The 16859-nt window shown below is 29.2% G+C and overlaps 2 protein-coding genes across 2 annotated transcripts; one reads left to right on the top strand and one right to left on the bottom strand.

Moving 5' to 3' along the window:
- The first annotated feature begins 2274 nt into the window (after nt 1-2274).
- Nucleotides 2275-12293, top strand: LOC129919650 (toll-like receptor 13). The gene is made up of 5 exons (XM_056000607.1): nt 2275-2825; nt 6534-6779; nt 6838-8495; nt 11767-11894; nt 11975-12293. Exons 1-5 carry the CDS (start codon nt 2324-2326, stop codon nt 12171-12173), a joined length of 2733 nt encoding a protein of 910 aa, XP_055856582.1. The 5' UTR covers nt 2275-2323; the 3' UTR covers nt 12174-12293.
- LOC129919653 (DNA/RNA-binding protein KIN17) lies at nt 12274-16619 on the bottom strand. The gene is made up of 2 exons (XM_056000612.1): nt 15465-16619; nt 12274-12553 (listed from the first exon to the last, which is right to left on the bottom strand). The coding sequence occupies exons 1-2, from the start codon at nt 16467-16469 to the stop codon at nt 12359-12361; spliced, it is 1200 nt and encodes a 399-aa protein (XP_055856587.1). The 5' UTR covers nt 16470-16619; the 3' UTR covers nt 12274-12358.
- Nucleotides 16620-16859: the final 240 nt, after the last annotated feature.

The raw sequence follows: 16859 nt of genomic DNA on the forward strand, positions 1-16859 counted from the left end.
AATAATTTTCATGGAAAATTGAAAGCATTTATTGAAATTCGGAAAAAAAATATATTTTGAGCCAATGAGTTAACGAGTAATTTGTACTAAATTCCAAGTTGATAGCTTCATCAGTTTTTGAGTTGGTGCACGACACTGAAAAAACACTTTTCGTAATCTACTAAGGTAGATTTAGAGCCCATGGTTTTGGGAACTTTTTGAGGTTTCATATAAGGCTAAAACCACTGAAAATAGGTTCTTTAGATGGTAAGTGGAATGTTTTAAGCAAACAAAAAATGCCCAAAATGTTCCAAGGGGATTTTCCCCGAGTACAAGTATTTTGTTCGAATTTGGATTGATGATTAGATGATTTCTATGGAATTCTAAAAATTGTTTATTTTATAATTAAAAATTCAAAATCGCCAAGCAGAGAAAAAAAAACACGGCGCTATGGTTTCTAGTTGTTTTCGTAGTCATATGTTGTTCCCAGGGACGTAGCTACTATATGGTATTAAAAGTCTAAAATAAAAAATGAAGCGTAACATGAAAGTTTTACCGTTATTTCATAGATAAATAGGCACTGCATCTTTTGACAACCATATTTCCGTTTCTTTTATTCTAAGTGAAAAGGTAATGCTTTCCGGATCGATTTTTTTTTGTGCGATTTTGTTTAAGGGTGTATTTTTATAAGGTGGATTTCCAGTGTTTTTGATTTTATTTTGAAAATTTTTTTGCCTTTATGTAGAGGTGTTTATGTTTACTCTACTTCAATTAAGCAAGTTTCTTTTTTTAATTTTGATCATTTAAGGTGAGAGTTCAAAGTGTTTTTTCACGACAGCTAAAAAAGAAAAAGTAACAAAAAAGTAATATAGTAGCCTTTGGTATCTAAAAACTTAGTACTACATAATTTTCGCAGCATTTTCTCCTATCAGGTAAGAAAATTCAAAATTCCGCCAACATCCGCCATTTTGTTTTATGATTTGTTTTCTGTATGGGTTAGTGGGTTAAAAATACTTTACCCATTTTCGCTTGCGATATTTAATGGCTTCGAAATCTTAGCATCCAATATGCAAAATTTTGACATTTATTTATTGGTCAACAATTGGTGTAAATTGTTTAGTCAGCTATAAATTTGTTTTAACTATTTTGTTTGTGTCTTAACTGCGGATCACTGTGGCGTATGTGTAACTTTTTTATTTTGAAATATCTTAATGGGTAATACAAATTACAAAAATCGTAAAAGATGGTAAATATTTTTTGTATTAATTAATTACACTTTCATTTGAAAATACGAACAAATAATTTTAACGAATCTCAAGAATTGACAAAAATAACGCGTTTTAATAAAAAATTGATCGCAGCGGATTTCCCATGCAATTTTTTGGCTTTATTTTACGAAACTCTCTTAAACTAGAATTTTAAAAGTTTCTGTCCTCAAATTCGCAAAATTATGTGGGATTTATGCCCCATTTACAAAAAAATTTAACATTTATGATTTATAAATTCGTAATTATTCAAAAAATTATCTATATGCATACTTGCAGATATTGTTGTTTGTTATTTTGTTGATAATAACCTTTGAACAATAATATTTAAGAAGGTACGTAGTCCAAAAAGTTATAATAAAATAAAAAATATTTAATAAGAATTTAATAAAAAAAAAAAACTTTATTAAAAAAAATATTCACCAAATCTATAATAATTATGGTTCTAAATCATGTTTTATTACAACCAGGAGTATCAACAATAGTAAAATGTTATCTTAGTTTTTTCTTATCAAGCTCAGCGTGTATAATAAAAGGATTAATAAAATAATATTATTTATAGAACTGTGTCGAGGGAACAATATTTTATTTAAATTTTTGAACAGTTACAAAAGGTTTCGATCGTTTAAATTGTTGGTTTTTGAAATAAATGATCAATCGGTAACAAGAAGACTATCTGTATCAACCTTTTTTATATCACTTTCAAAAAGCATATTATATTTATAGTCTAAAGAAAGGCTACTCTTGACCTTGCATTTTAGAATTAAAACGAATGCATTCGAATAAAAATACTGTTTTTATTTCTGCGTATCCAACTAAAACATTCTAATCTATCCATATCATCCTTCTATAATCGTCTAAAGATAAGCTCAATTATTCTACGGAAAGTGTTACCTAAATAAAAACATAAACACTGTGCCGTTGGTATGGAGGGAGTTTTCGATAACCTTATCCAATCAATGTTTTGCCAATATACCAATAAATATAAAATCGATAATGATTTTCTGCCTCTGGGTAAAAATTGACCATTTACCTTGACTTTAGTTTAGTTTAGTGCAAATTTCGATTCGATTCGGCATATGTCGGGAATTATTTCGTTAACTTTGAAAAATTCAAAAATGTATCTGCGACACACGATCCTAGTGTTTGTTCTATTGTTTTATTCAAATAATTGCACACAAATCGGTGCATCGCCGATTATCGATCGAAATAAAGGATTCGATGATGATAAATTAGAGTTTTTAGATGATTTTACGGTAACTTTTAAGAAAATAGTGCATTTAGCTGCAGTGAATGTGAAAGGAATGATTATTTCGGATATTGAAAGAAATAAAAATAAAAGAAATCATTATAATGAAACAAGTGATGAAGAAATTGAAAATAACAATGGTTTAGGAAATGATAACGATTTGACTGAATTTGAGGAAAGTTTGACAAAAGATATTGTTAATGAATATGTTTTGAAGTATTTAACGGATGATCCTGGAATTTGTATGATGTCAGGATTAAAGGAATATATGCAAACTTGGGCACATCCAAATGGCAGTTTAAGGATTTCAGAAACATCGCGGGATTGGGCAGGTTAATACAAAGAAATTTAAATAATAATCACATATTTTTTTTTTTTCGATAAAAAAAATGAGTAACATGTTAATATTAAAAATGATTTGATAGGAGAATTATTTTTGTTGATGGTTTTGGTTGATTTGGTTATCAAATATAAATTAAATGGCCATAGTTTTTGGTTCTTTATCAAAAAAAAATTATTAACATTTGGTTATCAGTTGCGGTATTGCGATACGAAGAGACGTGGTGCCAAAAATACTAAAGTGAGGTACAAGTTCAACTTGTTTTACCGACGGAATTTCTTATGGTTATGACTATCAGCAGTCATAAGAAATTCTGTCGGAAAAAGAAGTTGAACTTGTACCTTACCTAAGTATTTTATTTTTATTTGAAGTTAAATCGCAGTACTCATTTTTACTTGCTATTGAGTTACAATAAAAGAACAAGTTTAGGAATCGAAAAAATCAAATCGATATAATCAGATATATGGCATAATAGAGAATGCAAAATCTGTCTGTATGTTATTTCAACCTACATATAACCAAAACCTCTAAAGCGATTTGCTTCAAACTTATCAGGAAGGAGTTTTGGGTGATTCTCTAGAGTCTAGAGCGAAAATGGAAATTTTTGTAGGACCTAACGGTTCTTATGAAATTTCAAATAAAAAAATATTTTTTGACCCGCTATTAATGATAGCCAGCTTTTTTGATGTTGGTAAATGACTTAACAAATGTCAACAAAAAATGTGTATACAGAATTGTTTCACTAAGCCTTAATAGTAAAATTAATTTTTAAAATTGCTTTACAAAAAAATTGGATTTCTATTTTCGGAAAAATCAATTTAAAAAAAAAAAATCGGTAATATCTAAAAGTGGATAGAAAATTTTCAAAATTGGAAATTATCTTCAGTATTATAAGAAGTACACGAAAATGTATTTTAGATTTTTTAAAACAATGTTAAGCCAGTCAATAAAAACCGTCCATATCATGGAAAAAAAAAACGAAATTGTTTTGTTGGCTCTGATGTCGCTATAAATATTAATTCATAACAATAATTCCTATCTTCGTGACCTTATTTTTGAAAACAAATTCAAAATAGAAAAAAATTATAAACCAGACGTAAAGCCCACTTAGGATTGAATTAATTCATAACGTTTAAATTTTTAAAATTATTATGCACATATGCAAATTTGCTAAACATACATATGAAAAAAGCGAAAAAAAACATAAAATTCGTTTTCGAAGGAAAAAAACGATATCTTAATTATTGTTAAGATGCATTTTTAGAACAAACATTTTAAAATACTTTTTCAAAAAAACTTTTTTTTTAATGATTTTTGGAAATGGAAAAATTTTAAATAAAATTTGTAATTTGTATTAGTAAATATTGATCAACACTTAAAACTGAAATTAAAAAAAAAAATAAAAACTAAATTTTACTTTCAAAAATGCAAATAACACTGGTCTGCAAGGAAATCCTCCTTTAAATAAAACTATACTTTTCTAAAGGATTTTTGTATGCTGATTCCGAATCCGAAGTCAGAATTGATCTAGCACGTCACGTTTTTAAGATATTCCCGTTAGAAAATCTCAAAAACCCATTTTTTTGCTGTTTTCGAAGAAATATTTTGGCGTAATGTAATATTTTTCAATTAAAATTGTTACGGTTTATGAAAGAACTTATTTTTTTCTTTCAAATTCAGTTTCAATCTTCTCAATATATATTCTCCGAGATATCTTAATTTAAGTACTACTAAGGTTTGGCATATCTTATCATTAAAAAAACTGATCTCTAAAAATTAATATAACTTTCTCCCTAGAACAAAAATATACTTTTCTAATGGACTTTAGTGTGCTGATTTTGAATCCGAACTCAAAAAATTTCGGTCAGCTCTGGTTTGTGAGATATAGTAGTTTTTATTGAGATTTTCTAAGAAAAAACTTGATTTTGTGATACTTTAATGCGAATATCTTAAAATCCTCACGTGATAGAATTTTTTTGACTTCGGATTCTAACTCAGCACATCAAAAACTATAAGAAAAGTATACTTTTGTTTCTAGGAGAAACAAATCTGAAGCTTTACAAGGCAGTTTATCGAATGGTTTATTACAAATTAGATATTTCTAAATAGATAAATAGTATATAAAATTACAAAACACGTAAAAATTTTGTTTAATGTATTTTATTATGGTTTTCTTTACATATTTGACTTTTTAAATATAATGGGCGTTGATATTTTACATTTTCCTTAATTAAGGTGTTTTTGTTCATGTTGGATTTACTAAAAAGTAAATGATTTCGATATTTCTGCTTTTTTTTTATAAATCAGTATTTTAAAATATGAGTAAACATTAATGTAAAAGGACATCTTTCGTGTCAATCGATAGGCCATATTACGAGGAATAAGTCCTCCAAATTTGAGCTCAATGCTTCAAATAGTTTTAATTTTGCACGAGTTCAAATAAATCTAAAAGGTTGATTTTTTAGAAACTACCACATTTTTCAAAAATCATTTTTACAAAAATGGTACCTGATAGAATTTTTCTGAAACCAGATTTAGATTCAGGAAAGTCTAATCTTTCATAATATCAAAAAATTATTTGAAGGAGAAAAAAAGTTAAATTTTGCAGACCAGTGTAATTTCTTTTCAAATTTTTATTTCTTGTTTATGTACATATAATTTAAGTTATACAAATAATAAAATTTGTTGTTTGAAAAAAATGTAACTTAGAAAAAAAGTTATATCGCAGATACCTACTAAACAAAAATAAATAGATATTGTCTACAAACTAAGAATTTAATTTCTTTATCTTAATTTCTTGAGCTGTTTTTGAAAAAGAAATAAACTTTTCCAAAATAGGTATATGGGAGATAACTTTATTTATTTTTTGTCCTAAAAAAATATTACTAAAAACCCCTCTGGAGAATTTCCAAAAAACATTACATAATACATACCAAGTTTTAAATTGATCCATTTAGTTGGATGCGACCTAACTACAATTTTGTTTTTCTTAAATAACTCGCCTATAAGGCAATTTTTTGTATTCTTTTTTTTAAGGCATATACAAAATTTGAAGTCCATCACATTTTTTAGATTAATATTCGATGTTTTACTCATAAAAACCACTGGAAATGAGACCACTGAAGCTCATACAGTGCCCGACAAAATTCTTCGTACGATGCACAAATATGTAAGGATTGCCAAATAAAAGAAAAAAGCAGATTACAACATAATTATTTTTGAAAAACCTCTTAAAATTTACTTTTTTTAGCACACTCTCTTGGGACCTCAATTTTTTTTTAATACGCTTTTGGAAGAGACTTTTTAAAAGTGTGCATTAAGATTAAAACAGTATTTTTTTTATTACAAAGGCTAATACTTTCATAACTTAGTTGTTTATTTATTTCCTTTATTCCATTTATTTGTGGTGCTTACTGCTTAGTCTAGTAATTTTCATTTAAGTTGCAAAACTTTGTCCGTCACACTTGAGAATTGAGTTCTAAGCGATTCCAAAGGCTGGTACACTACATACTACTTTTGTTTTGCTTCACCCAATTGTAGGTTTTAAACCTATCTATCAGTGCCAATGAATAGACTATCATTTTTAAAAGCCCCTCCAAAAATGCTGTTGTTATTTCGTTTCTTTTAGGTTTGTCTCCATACCATTAATTTTGTTAAATTTTTAAAACATTCTTTTATACCTTTTTATTTTCTATTCAAGGACTAACGACACTGTTCGTGGACAAATCACATAAAAGGCGCAACACTGACGAATCACTTGCCCGTGAAGTGACCAAAGAATGTGATAACATGCTCGACAACGTTATTGCCTTTTCTGCTGCATTTAATGACTTGGAAAAGGCACCCTATAAAACTCTCAAAAGAATGAGGAAAAAATTACAATACCTTATGTTGAAGGGTAATAATTTTAGAGCTTACATACCCGGTGGTGAATCTAAAAAAAATGGTAAACTTATAACGGTACAATTTAAGAACCTAACCAATCTATATTCACATCTTTTCAGACTTAAGCATTGCCTGGGCTACATTTCCCGAGTTGTCTTCTCTCAAAGAATTAGACATCAGTAACTGCAAAATAGAATTCATCACATCGGCCATATTCAAAAACTTAACCAATCTAACATCTCTTTATATCTCACACAACAAAATTTTACGAGTATCAAATCAAGCCTTTGATTTTGTTCGCAAACTTCGTTACTTGGATTTCTCAAATCAAAATGCATTGGATTTTGACTTTAAGATTCCAATTCCATCAGTTGAACAAGTTGTAAATCTTCTCGTTGGAGTCCGCATTGAACAATATGCTCTAGCGAATCTTTCCAAGTTAGTTTACTTGGACCTATCTTTTACGAAACTTACAAAAGCCACTGTATCAACTTTTTACAACTTGCCTGCGAGTATACAATATATAAGTCTCTGTTATACATCACTTCATAAGGTATCATCAACCATATTTAGAAACACTAAGCTTCGAGGCCTTGACATGTCTGGCAACTCTTATGCAGCTTACTCTTTGGACGATGACTCCTTCGCAGCGATATCAAAATCATTGAGAGTCTTTCTATACGAACAAGGAAATATAAATAATATCCATTTTATGAAAAAGCTCAAACATCTTGAAATTGTAAGCTTGTCTAGAAACAATATCGGAAATTCCGGTTTGGAGATATTTGCAACTTACAAAAATATTCAAATTCTCGATTTGAGTTGTAATCATGTTGGAAACTGGTATAATCAAATATTCCCAAATAATACCAAACTTACTGTCCTGAACCTTCGAAGCAACAATATAAATATTCTAACATCGGAAATGATGAAAGACTTTCAAGGCTTGCGATATCTTGGAATTGGTGATAATGATTTCGTTTGTGATTGCGTCCTAAGAGACTTTGTCGATATAGCTATTGCAAATAACAATAAAGCCGATTGTCTTAGTCAAGTTTTTGAAGAAAATCACGATGCTATCGAAGAAAATATCAAGCATTTGCAATTTCCCATTGACTTGGGTATGAATTTTGTAAATGCTTCAGGAGGTTTCTCGGCAACAATTGACAAATATGCTCCAATGGTCAGGAGAAGTTATAAGAACCTTCAACAACAATTGACCAATCATAAACTATTTAATTTTCGAGTTGTTTCGAAATATTTCAAGGATCTTAGCTCGAATCCTTGCCCAAATCCAAGTCAAATAATTCTCTATGACAAAATCAATGGATCTTCGATGAAATTTCAATTGCTTGACTATGAAGACATTCATTACTGGTGTTTCAATGAGACAGAGAAAATGACTTTTTTCGATTTAAACTGCCAGTCGAGGTCTTTTGAGGATGTTATCATTCAGAGTGTTCGAAATGTGACAAATTATGTTGTTGGTGTATCGTGTGTTGTTGTATTTCTTGGAATTGCTGTCGTTGTGGGTTATGTTAAGCGTTGGCATATTCATTATTATTGGTCTTCTTTGAAGTCGGCTGCTTTGTTGTCGGTAGCTGCAAAGGATAAATCGGATAGCTTTAATAATTTGTCAGAATCTGAATCGAATCTCATGTATGATATATTTATAAGCTACTGCCAGAACGATAGGCAATGGGTGCTGGAGGAATTGATGCCTAATATCGAGATAGCTGGAGATTTATCAATTTGCATGCATGAAAGGGATTTTGAGGTAAGATTGAAAAAATATTTGCTTATTTAAATAAGACTTGGTAGGTTAAAGTATTAACTTTTTTTTTCTTTTTAATTTCATCTTTATCATTTTAACTTGCGAAATATTTACCATAGGGTAAAATATTCAACTCAATATAGTGCGTTTTTACTTGCGATATAGGTACTATAGGGCAAGTTTAGGATTCGTAAAAAAAATCGAACTCGAGATAACAATTTTACATGACATTAAGATGATGGAGAATGCCAAAAAAGTGGGTCCGGCAATTCTGTCTGTCTGTCTGTGTGTCTGTCTCTATCTGGAGCTGCAGCCTAAACGAGTGAAGTGATTTTCTTCAAACTTGGTAGTTAGCAGTTTTTGGTGATTCCCTAGAGGGGAAATTGAAATTTTTTTTTTATGACCAAAACTAACGGTACTTGCCATATAACGGAAATAGAAAAGATAATTTTTTTCAAAAACGGCTCTAACGATTTTGATTTAAATTTTTGTGTGTAGTACTACACATAAGAGCCAACTTTTAAAATAAAAAAAATATTTTTTGTACAGTTATTAATGGTACCTGTCATAGATCGGTTTTTTTCGTTTCTGAATATCTCGTACAACATTAACCCGATTTAAATGAAAATTTTTATACAAACGTGTGTAAGTAAAGATAATATTAATAATTTAGAAAATTTTCAAAAAACCCATTTTTGGATTTTTAAAATATATTTCAAAATTTTTTTTTGAAAAATCAATTTTTTGAAAACGGATCAATGAAAAATTTTAAAATTTAGTTTTTATGTGTAAATTAATTATTTCTTCAAAATGGCATGCCAACTTTTTTTTTGAAAAATGTTAAAAAATTTTTATACATAAAAAATTATTTTTTTAAAAAACGGCTCCTACAATTTTCGAAATTTTTTTTCTAAAAATACCTTTTTATACAAGAAATAAAATGGAATATTTGTTTTTTTTTTAAGATAATTTAAAATGGAGTTTAATTAATTATAAAAACAGATTTAATTTTTTTATACTTATGAAATTTCTTCAAAATATCAAATTTTAAATTTCTTGAATAAAAAGCTTTAACATTATAGTTACTTTAAGCATAAGAGCAAGTACGTGCGACCCCAGTCGTGCAATTTATTTTTTAATGCATGTCCAAAATTTCCCCAAGAGTATCGTAAGCTGCCCCTCTAGGAGTGCAGATTTTCACAGTTGGGAACATTTACTTATTTTGAAAATTAACCATAAAAAAAATGCAAAAAAGAATCTATTTCCAAGAAAAATACCAAAGCACAAAGATATTCAAAAGTATTTACTTTCCTAAAAAGTGTTTTTACAGATAAAAGGAAGTTTTTACAGACTCTTTCATAGAGCTATTAATTTAATTAATTAATTAATTGGTTTTGAATTCGATTCGTTATTCATGATTAAAATAATTACGATTAAAAAATGCTGAGTAACCACACAAAAAAAAACTTTTATGTGTGTGGTTGAAAGGTGCTTTTGCAAGTTTGTTTTGTTTGAAAACAAAAAAGTTATTATTAAGAATTTATTAATGAAATTACTTTTAGGGGTTTTCCAATTCCTCTCAATCAAACATTAAAGCAAAAAAAAAAGATAAAAGAAAACAAACGATTCGACCCCAAACCTTAAACCTAAATACTGATTAAGAAGCTATCATATCTAGTAAAACAACACGCACTAGATTTCCTCTCGTAAAAATCATACATTGCTTCCAAGATAATCAAGATAATCAATAAATTTATGTACAAACTCAATTTTGTTGGTTTGTTTTGACCTGTAGTCCAAAACAATTTAGAACTAGAAGTGGTCGAATAGTAAAAACTTCAGAGGTTTGGTTATGGTACATAAACTTGGTCTAAACGCAAGTAGTTTTTTTTTTTAATTTGCGTAAAAAAAGAGTGCAATGAGTTTGGTTAGCACTTTAGTTTACATTTGCTTATTACTGCCATCACTCAGCTGAGTAATATTTATTTTAAGAAATTTTAGATTTTGAGTCAGCCAAATTAATTGTTCTATTTATGATTCTATTGTTTGCTCTGAACTTATATGAACTTAAATAAACTTTCATATTAATTTTATTGTTTTATTGAATAATAATCAAAACAAAAACACATTTTGTTTACATTCTCTTTTTTTTTTTCTATTTACGAACCTTATAGCTTAAATGAGAAAATTTGGCAAATTACTGACCTATTTTGCGAAATTACCTCATTTAGGCTGTAGTAAAAACAGGCTGCTTTTAACATTCTTTTCTAACTAAGGCAGTGTTTGAAAAAAAATGTTTTTAATCATTCTTACAAATCATTCTAATTCATAAAAATTGTATTTTATGTTGGATTAAAGGTGCCCGCCCGTAAACAATGCCTTTAATAAATATTTTTCACACTGCACATCTAGAGATGTTCATCCATTTTTTTTTTTTTTCATAGTTTAAGATATCAACTTTTGAACATATGTACTTATCTGGGACATGCATTTGAATAGCCGCCATCCGTTTGAAAATGTTGAGAAACAATTTCACTACTTTTTCAGATTTTTATTTGACTTCCTTCCTCTCCCGGATTTAACGTGAAATTTTCATGTCAATCTTATCTTTGGATATTTATAGGTAATTTTATATGGGATATTCCATTAGATTCGCCTACATTTTGTAAAATCAGGATATTTTTTTTAAGATTTTTTGTTTCCATTCCTTTGGTTATAGATGATAGGAAAAAAGTTATCAGGATTTAAGTTGAAAAATGCAATCAAATACAAATACATACAAATTCAATTTTTTTAATCAAATTAATGAATTTTTTTAAACTTTGTGTTCAAGTTAGTGTCGATTAATATTTTTATTGGTGTACCTATCAATCTTTTCTTAGAATTTTTTTTGAAAATTTGTATATGAATGTACATAATACATTATACATAGAAAAATATTTATGGTATAGAGGTCAAAAACATTTAAAGATATGTTTTTTTTTGTAATTAATAAACAAATTTTATACCTTTTTTTATAAATTTCTAACAAAAATGAATTCAAAATATCCTTTTATGAATTAATAAAAGCTTTAGTTTTTTAATTAACTTTTTCAATACGACCAATTACGTGCGACCCAATCGTACATTTTATTTTTTGTTATTTTTGTTATGTTCTGTTGTTTTGCTAATTATAAAACCAACCAATTTTGATAAACCAATTTTGATAATCAACTTCTTTGCAGAATATACTACGTTCTTCCAAAAGTTAACACTTACATTTTTTTTGTTTTAGGTCGGAGTTCCAATTCTTGACAATATCATAACCTGCATGGATCGATCTAGATGTCTAATGCTACTAATATCGCCTAATTTTCTTCTCAGTCATTGGTGTCAATTTGAAATGCGTTTAGCTCAACATCGGTAAATAACTTCCTCTTTCCAAAACAAAGCAAAACAAAAAAAAAATCAAACTGACTTACCATTTCAAAATTTTCTTACAGAATGTTTGAAGCTAGCAAAGAACATGTTATCCTGGTCTTTCTTGAAGACATTCCCAAACGGAAACGACCCAAAACTCTGCAATATTTAATGGACGTCAAAACATACATCAAATGGCCATCTGGATCAACGCCCAATTCCAAGCTGGATGAAAAGAAACTATTCTGGAAACGTCTTCGAAGATCGATAAATAACATCTAAAATTGGGTTTTACCAAACCATGTTCATAAGCTTCACACAATGTACCTGATAGTTGAAGAGTTTTTGACCTGCTTTTCTCCATCACAACTTAAACTCTTCGTTTCTTAAGTAACTTAATTTATTTTATTTGTTTTATTAAAATTATTAAAAACATAAAAAAGAAGAACCGCTGCGGATTTGTCGTTTCATTGCATTTTACTTATATCCTCGTATTGAACACCCTCAACGATTCTTCCTTTTAATGGCCCACGGGATATTTCCACAGTAACACAAAAGTTCTTTTCGTCGAGCTTTTTGAGGATAGCTTCATTGCCACGATAGGCTCCATTGACAACACGAACTGGTTTGTCCAGAGCAGGAATTACAGTTTCTAAGTGAGCCTACAATTGAAATAAATGAAAATTAGTAAACAGTCTTCTTAATAAACCTATTTTTAACAATAAGGATATTAATATAAAAATTGGTGAAGATGTGGTGTCTAATAATAATACTATTACTTGCAGTCTTCTTTTCCACCAACCTGTGCTTCTTGCAATTCTACTATCATCAGTGCAGATCCCTTGAACTTTTATTATCTAAACTGGAAAACGTTGGTATAAGGAGATTTATGAATGAAAATAGATCATTACGAGTAAAAATTAATGATTTTAGAAGTGACTTCAAATTTCTTAATATAGGAGTGCCATATAAGGCTCAGTGCTTGGTTCAATGTTATATTTAATATACATAACCTTGTTATTTAAATTACCAATCAAGTCGAAAATGACCACTTTTGCAGATGCTGTTGGTTGTGTATGTGGTGCTCTCATTGCTGAAGTTTATTGGAATTTGAAAACAAATTATAGTTTTCAGCCTTTTTTCTTAGAACAACTTCGAACCGGAAATTTTTTCCCATGAGTCAGAGTGCAGCAAATTTAAACTACTAAGTTGCCATTTTTCTTCTGATTCAAGTTCGTTCACTTACTTTTCCAACTTAATTTGTAGTGATGATTGTTTCAAAATCGAGAAGGTGGATGTTTTTTTCAGTATCTTGGAGAATTTAAAAAACTATTTTCGTTCAACATTCTGGCACTTCTTCTATCTCCAAAAATATTCCTCATCTGATCTTTTTATAAAAAAATTATTATGGAATTTTCCACTCCAAATAACAATATGGAATAGCGCGTTGGGGGAGGGGGGGGGGGGGGGAAACGCACTTTAAGAAAGTTAAACCAATTTTACTCTACAAAAATATGTGATTAGAATAAAAAGCAGGAAACGACAACTGCAGCTATGTTTTCAATTATTTAATTGATTGGAAATTCTTCCAATTTGTCATTTATACTGTTTCAAAGTTCTGGAAATTTTTCTTATGCGCTCAGGAAATCTGCATTTTATAGTATTATTTATTTATTTATTCAAATCTACGATATTTAATCCACAGATTTTGCTTAGATTTAATATAAAATAATATAATGTATTATAAGGTAAATTTAACAAAACATGAATGAATATGAATGAAATTAAATCCTCACAATCTATATTACTAAAAAGTATATCATGGATGAACACAACACTATACATTCTACGCTGCGACTCAAGAATTTGCATTCCGAGAAACAAGCATCTACTTTAATAATTCAAATGAGTTTGTCCAGACAACTGAAATGCTCTCAAAGAAAATCTCAAAAAGTTTTTCTGAATTTTTTCAAACCTACCTGATAATTTTTTTGAAGTTGGGTTCCCGATAATACAATTATTTTATTCCAAAATTGGACGAACAATAGAACAATAGGCGTGTTTTATTGGTAATCACTACTCAGCATTTTACTGAGTAAACATTTTATGCTACAAATAACAACAAACGATTTCTTTTATTTATTATTAATAGTCTTTTATTGTTGAAGGGTGAAAAATGTATAAGTTAAAAAGAAAAATGTCTCTGTAAACCAACAAATTGTTGTTTCCCGTACAAAATTTTACTGAGCTAAGTACTGAGTTACCAATAAATCACGTCTAATATATAGCTTTCAGTGTATATGGGTCTTTGAAAAATGACGAATTTCGTTTGACAAAGCCAAGCATAGATATTACTCCTACCTATCCAACAGAACACAAAAAACATCAGTGAATGGAGTTTTGTCAAACAGCGTCGAAACAGTTTACGGAGTTCCCCAGGGATCGATTTTAGGCGCACTGCTATTCATCATATACATCAACGACATTAAAGAAGTTATTATCTATTCTCAAATTGTGCTTTTTGCCGATGATGCACTTATTTTCATATCGGGAAAAAACGCCAAAGATTACACGAAACATTTACAAGAAGACCTCAAAAGAATCAGCGAATGGTTGAAAGCTAACAAATTAAAACTCAATGTGGTGAAATCGAAGTGTATGGCCTTAAAATATAACATCGACTTGCACCTAGAGATTGACAACGAAAAAATAGAACAAGTGCAAATAATTAAATATTTAGGTATAGTTATAGATAGCAAATTAAAGTTTAATATGCATATTGATTATTTAGTCAAAAAAATAAATATTTATAATGTAATGACTAATGATAAAACCTCACTTCGAGTATTGTTCGTCAATTTTGTATCTTTGTTCTAATTCAGAATTGTTAAAATTACAACGGTTACAAAACAAATCTATGCGAATCATTCTTAAATGTTACCGTTTTACCTCTATGAGAACAATGCTTGAGATGCTTCAATGGATGAATGTAAAGCAAAGAATTTTTGTTAATGTTTTATGTTTTGTGTTTAAAATTAAAAACAATTTACTGCCTAATTATTTAAGTAAATATTTGAGATATGTAGGCTAATCGCAGCCTTATGAGCTAAGAAATAGAGAAGATTTTAGACTTCCTCATTATGTAGATAATATTACACAAAATAGCATTTTGTATAAAGATTGTCGTTTATTCAATTCACTTCCTTATGAAGCTAAAAATGAAACAAACTTAAAAAATTTTAAAAGATATGTAACTGAATTCATCAAATGTAACTATACTTAAGAATGTAAAAATTGTATACCTATATGTACATAGATTTTAAGTTTAATATTATTATAAATTTGGAATTTTAATAGCAGAGTTCTGCTAAATAATTAAACTAAACTAAACTAATAATACCAAATATTTCTAAATCTAAAGTAGCATTTGATACTGTTTTGTATTCTAATAAATAAATAAAATTAAAAAAATTTATTTAAAAAAATAAATTAATTAATTTTAAACTTAACAAAAAATCTAAACCTTAAACCTAAAAAGGAGATGAATAAATAACAGAAGTGGGATAATCTTACTTGATCCACTTTGACTTTTTCGCCAGTTTCCAGGAATTTGATCTTTCCTCGATATTTGTCTATCACCTCCAAGACGACAGCTTTTTGTTTATAGAACTTCTCCCCCAACGATTTGTCTACAAACTTTACAATGATTCCTTCCGTCAGCCAGTAGTCTTTTCGATTCTGTTTTTCTTTTTTAATTTCCTCCATTCTCATGATTTCACTCAAAGCAGATGTGTTTGAAGTTGAAGAGGAGGATGACGAAGATGAAGACGCTCTATCAACAGGTCTAGGTTTTTTAAAAACCTTTTCATCCTCCTCCCCAGATGGTCGTTTAAGTAAACACGATCTACCCAAGGCAGTTCCCTTTGGATTGAATTTCTTTTCCAACTTAATTCCCAATACAACAGGTTCGTCTTCGTATCTCACAAACTCTGTGTACTTTTCATCTTCACTTAATTCATCTTTCTTCTCCGACTTTTTAGCCTTTTCAATTTGTTTTTCAATAAATTCCATCATTCTTTCTTGATCGTCTTTTTCCATTTTCTCTTTTTTATCTAATTTATTCTGAGCCTCCATAGCTTCCGGACTACGATCAATATAAGTAACAAACCAACCTTTTTCTGTTTCATCCACAACACATTGGCCACTTCTTCCGAGCCATTTAACATAGTCGGATAAAGTTAGCCAACGAGTGGCATTCATGTGAATGTGATTCTTGTCAGCAATGTATTCTTGATAGATTTTATTTGCTGCGACTCGTTTTGTTCCGAAACGACGTCGCAATAATTCCATATAGCCATCGGAGAATTCTTTGGAAAAACTATAAATGAATTTACCTGGGGTATCAGCGAAGAGGAGCAATTGTCGCTGATGAGCTTCGCTGGTTGTGTGGCATTTGAATCCGTTTTCGTCGCGACATTGTTTTTGACACATTTGGCAATACCAACGGAGTTTTTGTAATCCCTTGGCTTTCATTTTGTTGGCCAGGTATTTGGGGGTGCCTACTTCTGCTTTACCCATTTTGGAATATTTAGGATGGAAAATGAAGCAGAAATTTGGTTTTTTGTTTATCAATAAATGAAAATAAATTAATTGAAAAACTTTCTAGTTTCAGCTTTTTCAGGAGGAACAAAACAACAAACACCAAAAAATGAAAATCCAAAACATCACTTGTCACTTGTCACTTTTGACTTTTTGAGAGGAATCCAGAGATGGTTGCTGTTATTAAAATGAACGCATTCAGACCTCGTAGTTTTATTTACTTTTGTTTTGTTATTTTAAAGCCTTGACTACATTTTGTGAAAATTTTAAAACTAATCTTTGGATGTTTTTTTTTTTAATTTTTGTATTTATATTTTTACTTTGCTATAAAGCCTAGTACGCTGCTAATGCCAAAAAAATTTTCAAGTC

The sequence above is a fragment of the Episyrphus balteatus genome, chromosome 4, assembly GCF_945859705.1.
Source record: "Episyrphus balteatus chromosome 4, idEpiBalt1.1, whole genome shotgun sequence".
Taxonomy (NCBI): domain Eukaryota; kingdom Metazoa; phylum Arthropoda; class Insecta; order Diptera; family Syrphidae; genus Episyrphus; species Episyrphus balteatus.

Excerpts from the sequence above, each read along its gene's own strand:
- LOC129919650 (XM_056000607.1), top strand. The coding sequence starts at position 2,324 with ATGTCGGGAATTATTTCGTTAACTTTGAAAAATTCAAAAATGTATCTG. Across the intron at positions 8,496-11,766 it reads TGCATGAAAGGGATTTTGAG|GTCGGAGTTCCAATTCTTGA; the intron begins GTAAGATTGAAA and ends TTTTTGTTTTAG. Across the intron at positions 11,895-11,974 it reads ATGCGTTTAGCTCAACATCG|AATGTTTGAAGCTAGCAAAG; the intron begins GTAAATAACTTC and ends ATTTTCTTACAG.
- LOC129919653 (XM_056000612.1), bottom strand. The coding sequence starts at position 16,469 with ATGGGTAAAGCAGAAGTAGGCACCCCCAAATACCTGGCCAACAAAATG. Across the intron at positions 12,554-15,464 it reads AAAAAGTCAAAGTGGATCAA|GCTCACTTAGAAACTGTAAT; the intron begins GTAAGATTATCC and ends TTTCAATTGTAG.